Below are 14,902 nucleotides of genomic sequence, written 5' to 3'. Positions count from 1 at the left end.
AAACATTTCTAAGGGCCCTAGATTACTAGTTACAAAGCATTAACACACTTAACCATAATGTAAGTAAACCCTTAAAAACCCTACATATTTTCACCCATTTCATAGTCTCACTCACAGCCTACTTACTTAAAACTGGAGTGTGCATAATGTGACCTAGGGTTTATTTCCAGGTCTGACTAGGAGAAGGAATCTTGAAAACTATACTGATTATTTTCTCAAGTCTAGAGATGTGTTACTTTTTTGAATAGCTTTTGGCCACATTCTTTAAGCTTTTTGGACAGAAAAATCTACACCTAAAGCAAGGCATAGTTCAAATTTTGATTGCCATTTGCAGAAAGCAAATTGAAAAATAGCATGAGCAGAAAAATGTCATTACTTTCAGAACATGCAATGACAAGGAATGGAGTACTCTAAGAGGACTTCATGTTGTTTTGCAGTGCAGGAGACTAAGCTTCAGGTCTGCTTTCCGGTGTACAGTTAGAAGGAGTAAAGGCAGGACTGTGGCTGTACCAGAGGTCTGGGAAGTGATGGTGTATATAGTATTGATGCAAGTATTTGCGCTGCCACTGCACATAATCTGCCAGAGCAGTTGCAGAGTAATTCTGCATTAGTTATTGATAATGCTTTTGGCAGCTAGCTGAAACTTTGGAGTGTTGCTAGCTATCATCCGCAAAACCTGAAAATGGCCTTTTGTTTCCCATGCTGTTTACTGAAGAAACAAACTCATTTATAATCACCAAATGCAATAACTGCATTATTATATGACATATTGCTATAAAAAAGCTCATTACAGAAAATACAGCTTTCGCATATGTTAAGATCTCTAAATTCCTTTAAAGCTTATTACTGAAGATTATTAAAGATCTTTTTAAAGATCTTTTAAGCTTATTACAGAAAAATACAACTCCCATATACATTCTTTAAGGTTTTTAAAGATCTTTAAGGTCTCTTCCAACCCAATTTAGCTTAGACGATTTAGGAAATATTAGATTTATACTTTCTAATATAATTAGATGATGCTCTTTAGTATATACAAGAAGACATAGCCTTTAGTTACAGGACTATATTAGTAAGTGTATGCTCACAACAGCTCATGAAGATACCAAGATTTTTCTAGATGAACAAATGGAGAATAGAGCAAAAACCCCAGAAACTGCAAAATTTGTTTTTAACATAAACATCTCAATGAGTTAACTCATTCCAAGGGAAGTTGATGATTCCAAATATTTGCATTTTTAAAAACTATTTCTATGTTCAACAGATTGCACAAATATAGTTTGATTATTTATATGTCACTTCTGTGAGCAAGATGATTAAATATTATGTTTCATTACCACAGAAAGAGATATTATATATAAATTATCCTGTCTCAAAGTATCATGCATAATAGGTATTAGTGTATGAGCTCTCTTCCAATGGCAAACTTAAGGTGAACTAGTTTAAAATAGTATCTTTTCAGACTAGGGTAAGCTGAATTATCTCACATTTGACATCAAATAAAAACATATAGACAAATACGACAGCTCACCTGATAGACTGGAAGATCACCATAAGTCTCAGTGCTGGCATTTCCTAACGAGGGTGGTAGTGGCAGGTCCAGAACTTGGGGCTGTGAGTCCCAACCTGAGGCACAGTCTTTCAGATCCCACTGATTTATTGCAAACGATGTCGAAGACTCTCAATTCCCTGAACAGTGTTCAAAAGCTACAGTACTTCCCTAAGGCTCCAAAAAGCTGAAAATCAAGACAAAGTTGGGCAGACATATTCAATGAAGAACACAGAATTAGTTGTCACATTAATATTTTAGCTTAAATGATTTATGTAGATTCACACAGCATCTCTGTGTCACAGGGTTAGTCTAAATGACAGAAAAGTTTCTAAAGATCTCTAAAATAATGAATGTGCACAACAGAGCAAAAATGAGGAAAAGGAGTAAACTAAATACTGACATTTCTAGGTTGTTTTTTTTTCTAACTTTCTGAACTTTTTTTGGCAAATTTACTGTATAACTTCAGCAATGTAATTTTATCTCAGCTTTCTCATTTAACATCTTGTTATAATGCTACAAATTTATGAAGAGCTGCCTTCAATACCTTTTCTCCACCTGCAATCTTCTACTCGAAATGAAGGCTCATGGTCTATGCACAGTAGTATGAGTATGCTTTTATCAATGTAATAAAAACGGAGGTTTGTGGCACTGAATTTTATGAACACCAACACTCTTCATGCAGATAATACAGCAGAGTAATTATATTCACCCTGAGCAAATTACTTCTGAGTGCTGGTATGGATGAGAATGGGAACTTGTGAGAAGAGGCTGAGTTGGTGTTGTGTTTCATTTCTTGATAATATTAACATAATGAAGCCTGTGACAAAGTAATTAAAATCACTTCCTATTAAAAACAATGGGTTGAGAAATAATTTTAAGATTTAGGCTAAAGAGGGAGGGACTTATTTTTTTTTAAATGCATTAGTTAGCTAGTTTCCTTAACCCAATGGAGAGAAGGTACATAGAATCATAGAATCGTTAGGGTTGGAAAGGACCTTAAGATCATCTAGTTCCAAACCCCCTGCCATGGGCAGGGACACCTCACACTAAACCATATCACCCAAGGCCTTGTCCAACCTGGTCTTGAACACTGCCAGGGATGGAGCATTCACAACCTCCCTGGGCAACCTATTCCAGTGCCTCACCGCCCTAACAGCAAAGAATTTCCTTCTTATATCCAATCTAAACTTCCCCTGTTTAAGTTTTAACCCGTTACCCCTTGTTCTAGCACTACAGTCCCTAATGAAGAGTCCCTCTCCAGCATCCCTATAGGCCCCCTTCAGATACTGGAAGGCTGCTATAAGGTCTCCATGCAGCCTTCTCTTCTCCAGGCTGAACAGCCCCATCTTCCTCAGCCTGTCTTCATACGGGAGGTGCTCCAGTCCCCTGATCATCCTCGTGGCCCTTCTCTGGACTTGTTCCAACAGTTCCATGCCCTTTTTATGTTGAGGACACCAGAACTGCAGACAGTGTTTTAGAGTATTTGGCTTAGGTGCTCTGAATTATTTTCTGTACACTGAAGTAACTTCACATAGAGAAAAATGATTCTGATCAGTGAGAATATAGACATTTTTGTATAGCTTTGAGCAAGTTTACTGAGTCGGCAACAGTCAACATTTTGGATGGCTCACGATATTCTCCAAAACAAACAGATTTTCATGAAAGCATCAAAATATAATTTTTGGGACCCTTATGAGAATTGTTCCTGTACTATGATAGTACATTACCACAGCAGTCTATGATAGTACATTAGCACATTAGGCAAGACAGTGGAGTTAACTGGCACTGGGAAAACAAGTCTGATATAGATTATTCTGGTGTTTAATTTGCTAATATAGATACATAGAGCTTCTACTTGCTCTACGTATTTCTTCTGACCCCTCCACCATGCACCTCAAGCATCTCTTTCTGCATCTGACTGAAAAAAGTCACTGGTCAGGACAGATTTATGGTTTGACAAAGGAAGGCAGTTCTTACATTCTCATGCATAGGAAATCCGCACTAGAGTGTACTGTGACACATATTCTTCAGTATACTTGCATGAACATTTGCTGATATAAGAGGAAATTTTGTTATTTTGTAAATGACAAAAATCTTGTATTTTTTCTGAACTGTTTGGCATTTTGGCCAAAATCCTTGGACTTAGCAGATTCCTATCATGGAAAATTTAATTTGAGGTGGACACAGCTGCATTTATAGAAAGTACTGGTGATCGTAATGGTAGACAGTATTCCCAGCCCTGCCAATAGTACATTAACAAAATGAAAGACAAATGGAAGCGTGACAGGTGGAAGTTGTATAGCTTATTTTTGAGTTTTGTATTTTTTCTGAGAGAGCTGTGAAGGAGAATGAGTCATCAAATTAAGTCCAGATGAAGAATACGGCATAAAAATTACTTCATATTAAAAATGCAAACCCATTTTCTAAATGCTTAATTATATCCTTATGGTTATTTTTGGTTGAATATGGATTACAAAACCTGGTGTCTTATTTCCATTAGTCTGGCTAAGTAGACTCCTAAGTAGAAAAAAGCCAAACAACTGTGAGTCTAAAATTATCACTAAAGTGGTCGAAAATAGAACTTCTGTTATTTCTAGAATTGTCAGCACTGTAAAGTTTAAAAATATTTAGGACTTTAGGATCCAGTCCTATTGTACTCAGCACTATCATAAGGACATGAGGTATTACCAGCATTCTCCAGCCCTTATCAGTGTTCAGAGATGTATTTCTTGTTCATCAAAGATATACAGCATAAGAAACTTACAATGGCAACAGGTGATGCAGCTATAAAAAAATACAGCTGTAACACAAATGCAAAAGAAAACAATAACAGGCTTTTTCAATGTAAGTTTTGTATGCGTACCTACGCTCACTACATGACCATGTTAGTGTAGCTGCTCCACCCAGTTGCCTAGTAAAGTCCAGCAGAATTCAAGTGAGAATTGTATACCTTCACCATGGATGAGAGTTCAGTTCTCAAAACAAATTACAGGTCTGAATACATCCTGTGTTTCATTTCCTGATGCAAATTCTTACTGTTGTCTCCTGCTTTGCTAATTGCACTTTATTACATCTCTTCACCCTGCTGAGTGTCCTTTCCCAAATCACTCAGCTACACTGTTTTTCTAATTCTCCCTTACAAAGAGATTAAAATACCTGCTTCCTTCAGTAAGCATTTTGAGCTCTATGCAGGAACTTTTTTTTAAGTTCTGTAGATGCTATTCAAGCTTTTTTAAGAGCTATGCAGTATTCTTGGTCTTAGAACAACAGACAGCTATCTTTCTTTTAAATGAGCAATAGATTCCCTGAAACACCTATCCCGCAGGCCTTCACAGTCTAGTGGGCAGCCCATTTTTGCCTTAGGTCTGCAAACAAGATAAGTAATGCTGTCATTAAAGACTATGTAAAGAAGAGTATTGCTCCTCCTTCAGAAAGTTATTTGTTAGTCCTCACTCCACGAAAACAGTGGTGAGTACCATAAATGGATGAACTTGGGTGCTAAGCTGAGATTTAAGAGTGAGTGACAGTCCCAAGCAAGCACCTTCCACTAAGTATTTTTCTTGCACATGGCAAAATTATTTTTGATGGTGCAACAATTGAAGTACTCGTCCTAAGTCAAGGTTATTTCACACTGCCCATAGGCAGAACATTGTCTGGAATGACATCATCCAGTCCTGAACAGGTATGTGTTTTGTTTGAAGTTAATGAAATTATAAAAATGACTGCAGATCAAATTCTGCATTTTATGTTTTCTTTTCATTCCTTGATGTCAGCATGGATTTTTAGTGAATAAAATCTGAGTAAGATCTGCAGGACTGAATTCTCCGTCAAAAAGCTACTTTGCTTAACTGAAATCTAACTAATAGAGCTTTCCTGTCTGCTGTTTGTATCTTTACATCATGATTCTAACAGAGATATTAAAAAGCTATATAATGCTCAAATACCATGCAGAATGAGAAGAACCCTATCACATTTAAATACTCTTGAGAATACTAAGCTGAAGCCCTATATTAGCAAAGAATAGCAGCGTTTTTTTTGAATAAGAGTGCCCTTGGTTGTCTTTTCAGCTAAATTAGGTATATGAACAACTATGCTCTTCTGGGAAAAGAGGTGAAAAAAAAAGGGGGGGGGGGGGGGTGTGAGAAAAAGAAAGACCTTTCCACTGACTTTTGCCAGTGTTTGTACAGGATTGTTACAAAGTTCAAGAGCAAATATAATGAGTTATTAGCTGAGCAATGAACATGGAGTTGTAAGTGAATACAGTAAATCACAGTACAAAATACCCGTACATTTTGTTCTGTTTACTGTGCAGAAGCAAAGAAGAAAAAACCAAACCAACACAGAATGCTAAGAAGTCATAAATGAGCAACTCAGCAGTTTGCACCTCTGACTTGCTAATGGTAATACAGTGTGAAGGTCCTGTAATGCAAGGGCATATAACAAAAGTATTCACTGTATTCCTGTGAGCAACCCATTTATCATCAGCTAATGCGTCGAGTATGGCAAGAACAATGCCAGACATGATATAAAAAGGTACTCTCACACTTTATAATAACACTGTATAATAAGAAACTATACCTCAATTAAATCAAGAGTACAGCAGCAACACAACATAACAAGAAGCACTGTTTTCAGAATGAATTCTGCTCTTATCAGGGCACTCAAGCATTTCCACTATCCTACGCATGCACCCAAATGTTGCTAAAAGATACCAGAAAGTTCTGCTCATTTTTATTCAGCATGTTGAAAAATTCTTTGGGCATATGCAGGATTTACAAAATCAACTACACAGCTTTTTCTGTCTATTTTTTTTCTTTTAATATGTGAATGATGACTTATACTATTACCGCACAGGTGTGATCTTCCTCCAATAAACTTTCCTTACAGATTTGAAATATAAAAGCCTGAAATTGCTTTCTCAATAAATCTTGCCATTCTCTGGTAAAGCATCCTACCTTTCAATGTTAATTCAATTATTTTAGGAAAGGAGGCACTTATGTCTTTCAGTAAAAAATAAACACAGCCCTTTAATAGTGTTTATGTCAGGAGAACAAACATTTAAAACAGTGACATGTTTCTAGTAGAAATTTAGAAATCTGCATTTCTAATGCTTAGATTGACAGAGATTGCTTCTGTTTGAGAGTAAAAGCTTTGCTCCAGATAAGCATGATTTAGAGATGTATTTTAACCATTTTAAAATGTTCTCCTGAGTTATAATATAAATTACTTACACAACCAGAGATTGTGAAAGGACAGAAAATCTTTCCTGTACTCCTCCTGGGAGCCACAGTTTTTAGATTCCACTGTTTCTGAAAATAAATACTGTATATAGCATGTCTTCACATAAAGATATCAGCATATTCATGAGCAAAGCTCATTTGTCTATTAACCACACAGAGCAGCAAATCTTTCAGTGGGAGTCATTTTCCTTAATGTCTCCAAATGAATGTTAACATCTAACCTATGGACCAGAAACAAAATCAACTGAAGAAAAAGGAAGGACTTAATGATTTCAAAGGTTTCAGTCAGGTCCCAATGAGCAATAATAACAACTAAAAAAATGTCAATTAGCTAACAACAGAGTGGAAGATGGTGATCATCTCTGAAGCTGTAGTTGGTCTGAGAAAGTTACCTGTGTGCCTGTTCTGGCTCCACAGACCAATACAGTAAAATAGATAATGTAATACTTTTTTTTTGATAACTCTTGGGTTCTAATAACTGATTGAGGTCACAGAGTGCATCAAAGTTTCTAATGGAAAGCAAAAACCGTTAGACTTGGTTTTCTGTTTAGCATTCAAATTTTTTTTTTCAGTTTTTCCTGTAATTTTACTTATTAATTGGGTTTTTTTTTGTACTTTGGTTCATCTGTTGACAACACAGGTGACTTGAAATAGCAACAAACATGATTTCTTTTGACATACCTTTAATTACAGCCATCTTTTTTTTTGTACAAACTTTATGATCTCTAAGTATTCTTTTTTTTTATTCCTACCTTGATAAAATGCCTCTACAAATGAACTCTGTCCTCCTGAACCAAAAAAAAAATACGTGTCCTGATATTGGGATGAGTTCCTTGTCAAATAGGATGAATTTACAACCTCTTCTATGATTCTGACTATATGAAAATTTTTCCCAAGCTACTTAATCTTCTTGCACTCTTGAGCTATTTCCTGAAGTAAAACCATACTATCATGACAAAACGTTAAGCCTCTTAACTTATACATTCATATGTGTTTAACTGATGCATATCATATATGATCCTGATTCTAATGGTATGTTGGTTGCTTATTCCAGATACTCAGTTCATTATCACAGTCCTGGCTGTAGTCTGGCAGCTCCCTAGCAATAGGGAGAAACAGACTCTTCCAGCCTGCCATGCTTAGTAACCAGGTCTTCACATCTGTTCTTTTAGAGCTACCACAGACACACTGATCTCTTTTACATGCACTCACTCATTTTCACTAACATCAGTGTTACTTGGTTTAGAAGTCAGAACATGTTCAAGTATAATGTAGTAATTATTACTGGGTTATAGACTGAATGGGGCATACACAGTAAGGATTATCTCCAACTTTATGGCTCCGTTATTCTGAATGGGGGTTGAGGACCTCATTGAGCCAGAAAAACATTGTCAATATCATCTGAGGTGAGGTCAAACCTCCTCAGAACCTTCCTCAGGTTCTTCATTTATTCATCTGAAAATTTAAAACCTTCTTGTTTAAACAGTGCAAGATAAACTGTATAGGAAGGAAATAGTTATGTAGTTCATTTTCTGATAAAGGTTGCTACTCTAGGGATATCCATTTTTTACAGTTAGAATGGCTCTTGAATACATGCAGCAAGTCTACTAGACAAACCAAACAAGTAATGCATTTTTCCTCATCTGTTTTCCAGAAGCTTGTCCCTGGTGGTGCAGCTCTGGGGGTTCTGCTCCAGCAGGTGACAATGCCTTCAGCACCTTGGAGCTTTCTTCCTACTCTTGTTTCTAGCTGGAAAGAGAAAAGTGTCCCCTCCTCTCAGACTAAATTTCCAGCAAGTGAAGCTGTGTCAGTATGACATATAAAGCTATACATTCTGTTGCTATGCCATCCACTCCACTATCCAATCACCATTTCAACAACGTGGGCTGTCAAATGTCGCAAAACCCGTCTCCAGAAACCATCACTTTCAAAACTGGCTCATTGATTCTATTAATAACACTTTTTGGAATCTGCATTGTTTGAACATCATTTTCTTTTAAAAATCAAACTGTTCTTACTCATTCTTTTGATATTTTATACTAGTTTTCAGGACCTCAGAATTATGACTGACCTGAACTGATGGATGTGGGGAGCTTTTCACAGAAGATTTAAACATGATTGTTAAGTAGAATAAACAGGCTCTTGTTACTCTTTCACAAATTAAAGAGGTGGATTTTTTTGTTAAGACATAGCTGACTAACTGCAAGAGTTCTTCAGAAACCGGTGTGAAATATGTAGTTAGCACATAACAGCACATGAAGCGATGGGTAATTTTTCATACTGATTTCCTGAAAATCAATAGAACAAATGTTTGAATAAACAGTTGCTTGCACTGACTTATCAACCTACATTTTCTAAATAATTATTGTATATTTCACAATGCATCATTTTACTGATATATACAGATTTTTTTTTTAAATCTATAAAAATAATGACTTTAAGGTGGATTTTGAGACAATAACATTAAAGGACACACTCTGCAGTAAAGCTATATTTACTGGAGACCATTCTCAGAGAGTTCACACTAGTTACTCTCACACAAAAATCTGATGCACAAGGGAGAAATTAAATTTACGTACTTTGCCCTGGATCTCACCTATATCAGGTATGACATGCTCAGTTTTGTGCAATTAATTGCTTCAGTAAAGCATAGGAGCATTTCCTGAAGTACTTATATACTAAACTCTATAATGTATGATGATTTATAATCACAGTTATACCAGCATGAAACTGTATTTATAACAGTGGAATGTATTTTTCTGGTCTGTATAGATATATACTGACTGAAGCACATTTGTATAACTATATGCAAGGTGAGTAGATGGAAGCTTTTTACTGTACCGGTGCACTCAGTCACTGATGTGACTGTAATATGCAGACAAATCTTAATGACCTGTTATATCACTTTGGCCCTGTAGAGTCGTTGTAGCATATAAATCAACACATCTTATAAGAGTCTTGAGGCAACCCTCTGGAGAGGAAAATTAAGCCCTTTATAACATAATAAAACCCAACTTGGGGTTTGTAAGTGACCACTGAATACACTGAGAGCTGGAAAACATTAAATCAGCCAGACCACAATCATGGAAAAGATGCAGGCACAATAAATGTGCCTGGAATTGTTTATCTGGTGTGCAACATCATCCGTTTTGTTTATTAACTTTCACCTAATTTAACAATCACAAGAGAGGAAGAGAACTTACACTTTTTGTATTGCGATTAGATTGACATTTCTGAGTGAGTAGATGAAGTCATATATGAGCTGAATTTTTTTTATGTTTCCAGCAATGACATTTGTCTTCAATCAATATATAATCTGAAGCCTACATAAGAAGGTTATCCAAGATACAACTTCATGTTTAAATGTATTTAACAGAGAAATAGAGAAAACTATGTCTTGATCCATGCCATTGCACAATAATACCTTTAATGTCCTTGCCACTCTCAAACAGAAAAAACTACCATGCAAAAGAATAACAAACTTCCTGTCGCTTTATAAACACTTTTTTTTTTCATACAAAGAAGTGATAAATATTCTCATAAGCAAAGGTAAGCCAGTATCGTATTTGTCTATGTCATGTGACTAGTTTGTTTCCAAAATGTAAGCATGAGCTTAAGAAACACCAGCTCTTGTTCTTAGCAGTAGCAGTATATCATACATGAAGTGTACTGTCTTATATTTATCCTTAAAAGGCCAGAGAAGACTTCTTTTATCTAAATACATGCAGGTAATCATGCCATATAAAAGCAAATGTTTTGATTGCCATTATACCTTAATCACTGTGCTCCTATGCAGAGAAATATTGTGGGAAATAACTATTTATTTTAAAAGTCTAGCTGCATATGGTTCTGTTTGTGAGTAAAAACAAATTCACAGATAAAATAGGAAACAGGAAAAAACCCTGAGATGTGACAGAGCTTACCTGACCACTTCTCAGCAGATCTGCTGCTTAGCTGTCCAGTGCGGGTGAGTCCCTGAAATAGTGAGACAGAATAAACTCAATGTAACCATCATGTAGCCTACTAAATTCATTTTAACACATCAGATAACAAAAGCTATGCTTTATAAACTCTTCAAAACGAGTTAGCATGCAACTCCAGCTGCAAGAGATTTTGTTCACAAACTGAACAGCAACAGGCCTCTACTTTATTCTCATCAAAAAAGTAAACCAATCACATTGACAAAAAGCCACTGTAAACAAAAAGACTGTATTTAAAGTAATAACAGTTTTGGCAACCCTACCATCAAGTCTTCTATGTTTGGTTGTTTTTTTTTTCTTCATCAAAATTTAGGTTATATATTTGTTGTTAGCAAGAGTTGCATTACTATTATTGTTAATTTTAGTTCTGTTTATTACCTTGAGGGTTATATATTGTAGAATAATTTTGTTGTCACTAGTTAATGTTAATTAGTTGTTTTAATAGCCTATATACCTATTTGTTATCTTTTGGTAGGTTTACTTTTTTAACTATCAGTAAATTAATAACTGAGAATATTTAACATTACTGTTGCATACTCAAAATTACAGAGTTACTGTTAGTGTTACCTGTTTAACGTTTAGTCATCCTTTGAGTCCTGCGACATATTTCCTTAATAATCATCAGCCATCAAGTCTGATAGTCTCAAAAGAAATATCAGCCCTCTAAACTGCCTTCAAGGGCGGTGATATTTAGCACTGAAAATTACAAATAAAGTTTTTGAAGTTGAGTACCAACAACTGGGCAGTGACACTGATGATTTGTTTATCAAGACAAATTGCTATATACTACGAAAAATGCAGTCAACGCACTCTTCTGAGTGAAAACAAATAGGTGAATCTATGCAATGCTTACATGTTGAATGGGATATTTAATGTGCGGGGAAACTCAAAGGTTGAAGAACTAGCATTTAGACAGTCTAACAGTGGTAAGTGGTAATCTTACCTCTTTAAACTCCATTACATTCTCACGAGAGACATGCTAATACAAACAAGTCAATCAGAGTTTGTGTTTAGCAAGATCAAGCTTTGAGGATAGTTTAAAATCCATTTATTGTTCTAAAGCATTTTTTTCCATTAACATGTTATACATTAGTGGATACTAACCATGATTCATGTAACAGTTTAGTTTGTTAACTTTTAAATTATTTAACAACCAGAATTATTAATACAACTTTTAAAGTCTTACACAAAAAATCTTAAAACAGGCTTGGGTTCATTTTTGTAATTTTTATATAAAAAACATTTTAGGCATCTCTTGAAAAAGAAATAAAGCAGGCATTTAGAGCTAGAAAACAAGTAATTCCAAATTTAGTTTGTTACAAAAGGTTTCAGCTTTATTGACAAATTATGGCAAACATATTTGACAAAATTATGGTTTCCTATTTAGAGAAGCTTACACATGGAACTTTATGTGATCTTTTTTAACAAATACAGGTTAAAACACTGAACAAATTCAGTTAGCTACATACATACAGTAGCTGCTTGTTTTCAACCCCATTAAAACAGCATTTAAAATTAAATTTACAAACTTAATATTGAACATCTTAATCTAAACTAACATATATTAAAGAAGACAGGTTAAAACATCTTATCTACAGCTTGATTATTGTCTGGTTCAAAAAAAAAAAAAAAAGGGGAAAAAAAGGAATCATATTACAGTCTTTCAGCAACCCTAAACAAAAACTCAGCTAGTATGTAGAGACTCAAGATCTGTAACAGTGTCATGCTTTTTAAGTTACACACAGCAATGAATACAACCAACAGAACATCATCTTTGAATGGTTTATAGACAATGCTTGCCAAAGGCTTTTTGTCTCTGTTTTTTTTAAGTCCGTGTTATAAAATAATACTAATGTCAATGTCACTCCAATGCTATAGGAAATACAAGTAGTACATAGGATAATAATGAGCAGTAATCCCTAGGATAGAAAAGAAATGGACTATTACTTGTCTTGTTGCTGTTTATGTGGAGACCACAGGCTAATAATTGTCTTTGAGATGAGGTCACAGATGAGGAGGACCTTCAATATCTACCATAGGGGTGTTCCCTGTAACCCCCTCTGGCTGACCTTGGAGGTGGCGCCTTTAGGCTGGAACGGGTTGTAGCCCATTCTTCTTGTGCTAAAAACAGAACAGAAAAAAACATGTTTTGTAAATATCTAAACTTGAAGGAACAGAGTGATGCCACTGCTAATGCCTGACAAAATTCTCAAGGGTTTTGGCTGAAAGCTTCAGAAAAATAAAGTGAGGATAGTGCTATGATCCATTTCTTTATCCTGCCATAAAAACTTACAGAAAACTAACCACCTACTTCTCTACACAGGCAACCTGTCCATCTCAGGATGAAAAAAGGCTTACTCCTTCACTTTCAGCTGAGAATGAATACCTACTGTGGTGGCAGGAAAGTCAGCTCTGGAAAAATCACTGCACCGGGCTGCCAGCTGAGAATTTATTTGATGTTTTGAGCTTCAAGCATTTAAGTTAAAGCACCAATGTGAATAACATTTAATGCAGTTGATATATTCATAAGATGAGGAGCTGAATCATGAAAAGATAATAGAAATACATTTGATTTTTTACTTCCATTTGAGAACAAAAGGAATAAAATAATGGAAGAAAAACAATATGAATAAATGATGTTACTGCACTAAGTGAAAGAGTTTTGCCAAAGAGTTTTTACTTTGTATTATCTTTCAAATGTTTTTTCAAATTTTGTGAATGTAATACACTCAGGAAGGCTAGCTCAGTTTTTACAAAACTTCTACGATTTTTTTTTTCTCTCTCCCCACAGACAAGGTATTTCTGGAAGTTAAATATTCCAAATCATCAAACAGGAAACTACCTACAATTGTGGTCCAGCAGTTGAACCCCAAACTTGAACTCTCACCTAAACCAGTGTTTTCTGAAATGATTTCTGATCTTGTCTTCCACTGACTTCAACTGATTACACAGTGATTAAAACTAAAATGCAGAAATCATCTAGCTTACATCACGTCATAACGCAATATTAATCTTGTTAATCAGATTGCAACTTCACAAGGAAGTTTCAAAATTTCTACATACCCCTAAAGTTGTATGATATTCTGTCTATGTCTTTGTAATGAAATATAAAAATTATTTAGAAACCAGTGTGGCAAATGTTAGTTATTTTCTGTATTATTGTATTTTATTAGTGATCATCATGTTTTTATTGCATGCATGCTTAGGATAATAATGTCTGTAAAACATAAAAGTAAGGATCAGGCCTTCTGATACCAGGACAAAAAAATAATAGTTTTTAAAGTGCATAAAAAAACAGAGATAGCAGAGAGCAGTTTAAACTGCTGCAGATTTGAAACATCCTAAGTTCTTCCCCCATAAATTTAAAAATCCATGTGTATCTAATTTTTAAGAGATACATAATTTTTATGCTTTGATCCATGCAAAAATTTTTTAAGTGCCTGTTGAATAAATCAAAATTTCAGAAAACATTTTCCTTGCTCTGGTCTTGGTTTAGACTTTTGCTACCCCATTCAGCCAGAAAGTATTGAAATGAGTACTCCTGGCTCAGCAAGGTCAATAAAATTCATCTTTACAGAATACAGATGTGAAACCTGCTGAACTGCCAGGTGTAAGGGGATAAGCTGTGAGCCAGTATGGGACATATTAGCTATGGTGAGCAGGGACAAAAATACTCATTCCTCAGAGCCAAGAAGAACATATTTTTACTACATTTTTCATGTTACATGCAACTTTCTAATTTATTTTCTGTTAGGCCAAGCAAAGATGTTCTTGAGTTCTGACTCCTGATGTACCTGTAGAGTAAATGCAACTTCAGTTGATTTTTCTTTTTTTCTTGTATTTTGTTCCCGCTACTGGAAGGAGAGATCGGGCTTTCAAGTGTCAGGTCACTGCCAGAAAGCAGTAACAAGATTCCTAACTTTTAAATAGTGTCTGTTCCAATTGAGTCAAAGCACTGAAAGATTTTGTTCAGTTTTTTAACAGAATTACCTAAACAAGAGAATAGAACTTTCTATGCAGAATAAAATACATAGGCTAGAATATGAGAATATTAAAAATCAAAATTGTATTAGTCACACATTTCAGTGAAGGCTAAACTACATTTCCTTAGATCGTCAGCTACTTGATTAATG

General features: G+C 35.2%; 1 protein-coding gene across 10 annotated transcripts in view; it reads right to left on the bottom strand.

The window, feature by feature from the left end:
• Nucleotides 1–14,902, bottom strand: part of KHDRBS2 (KH RNA binding domain containing, signal transduction associated 2) — a 363,971-nt gene that overhangs the window by 20,480 nt on the left and 328,589 nt on the right. For 5 of the 10 annotated variants that reach the window (XR_009966187.1, XR_009966191.1, XR_009966190.1 and 2 more), the window contains exons 9-11: nucleotides 12,717–12,890; nucleotides 10,713–10,764; nucleotides 1,529–1,733 (exon numbers count right to left, since the gene is read on the bottom strand). Coding sequence is in view for 1 of the 10 variants with exons in the window: in XM_062626121.1 (XP_062482105.1) it covers nucleotides 12,793–12,890 (98 nt within the window). In the remaining 9 variants the exon portion in view is untranslated. Of the gene's footprint in view, nucleotides 1–1,528; nucleotides 1,734–10,712; nucleotides 10,765–11,336; nucleotides 11,466–11,801; nucleotides 12,891–14,902 lie in introns of those variants that run through there. The other 5 variants (XR_009966194.1, XR_009966195.1, XR_009966189.1 and 2 more) reach the window with 4 other exon arrangements.

The sequence above is a fragment of the Pezoporus occidentalis genome, unplaced genomic scaffold (genome assembly GCF_034315485.1).
Source record: "Pezoporus occidentalis ecotype Australia unplaced genomic scaffold, CSIRO_AGI_Poc_V1 ctg29, whole genome shotgun sequence".
Lineage (NCBI taxonomy): Eukaryota > Metazoa > Chordata > Aves > Psittaciformes > Psittacidae > Pezoporus > Pezoporus occidentalis.
The sequence above is the reverse complement of the archived record's forward strand: the minus strand, read 5'-3'. Positions and strand labels throughout refer to the sequence as shown.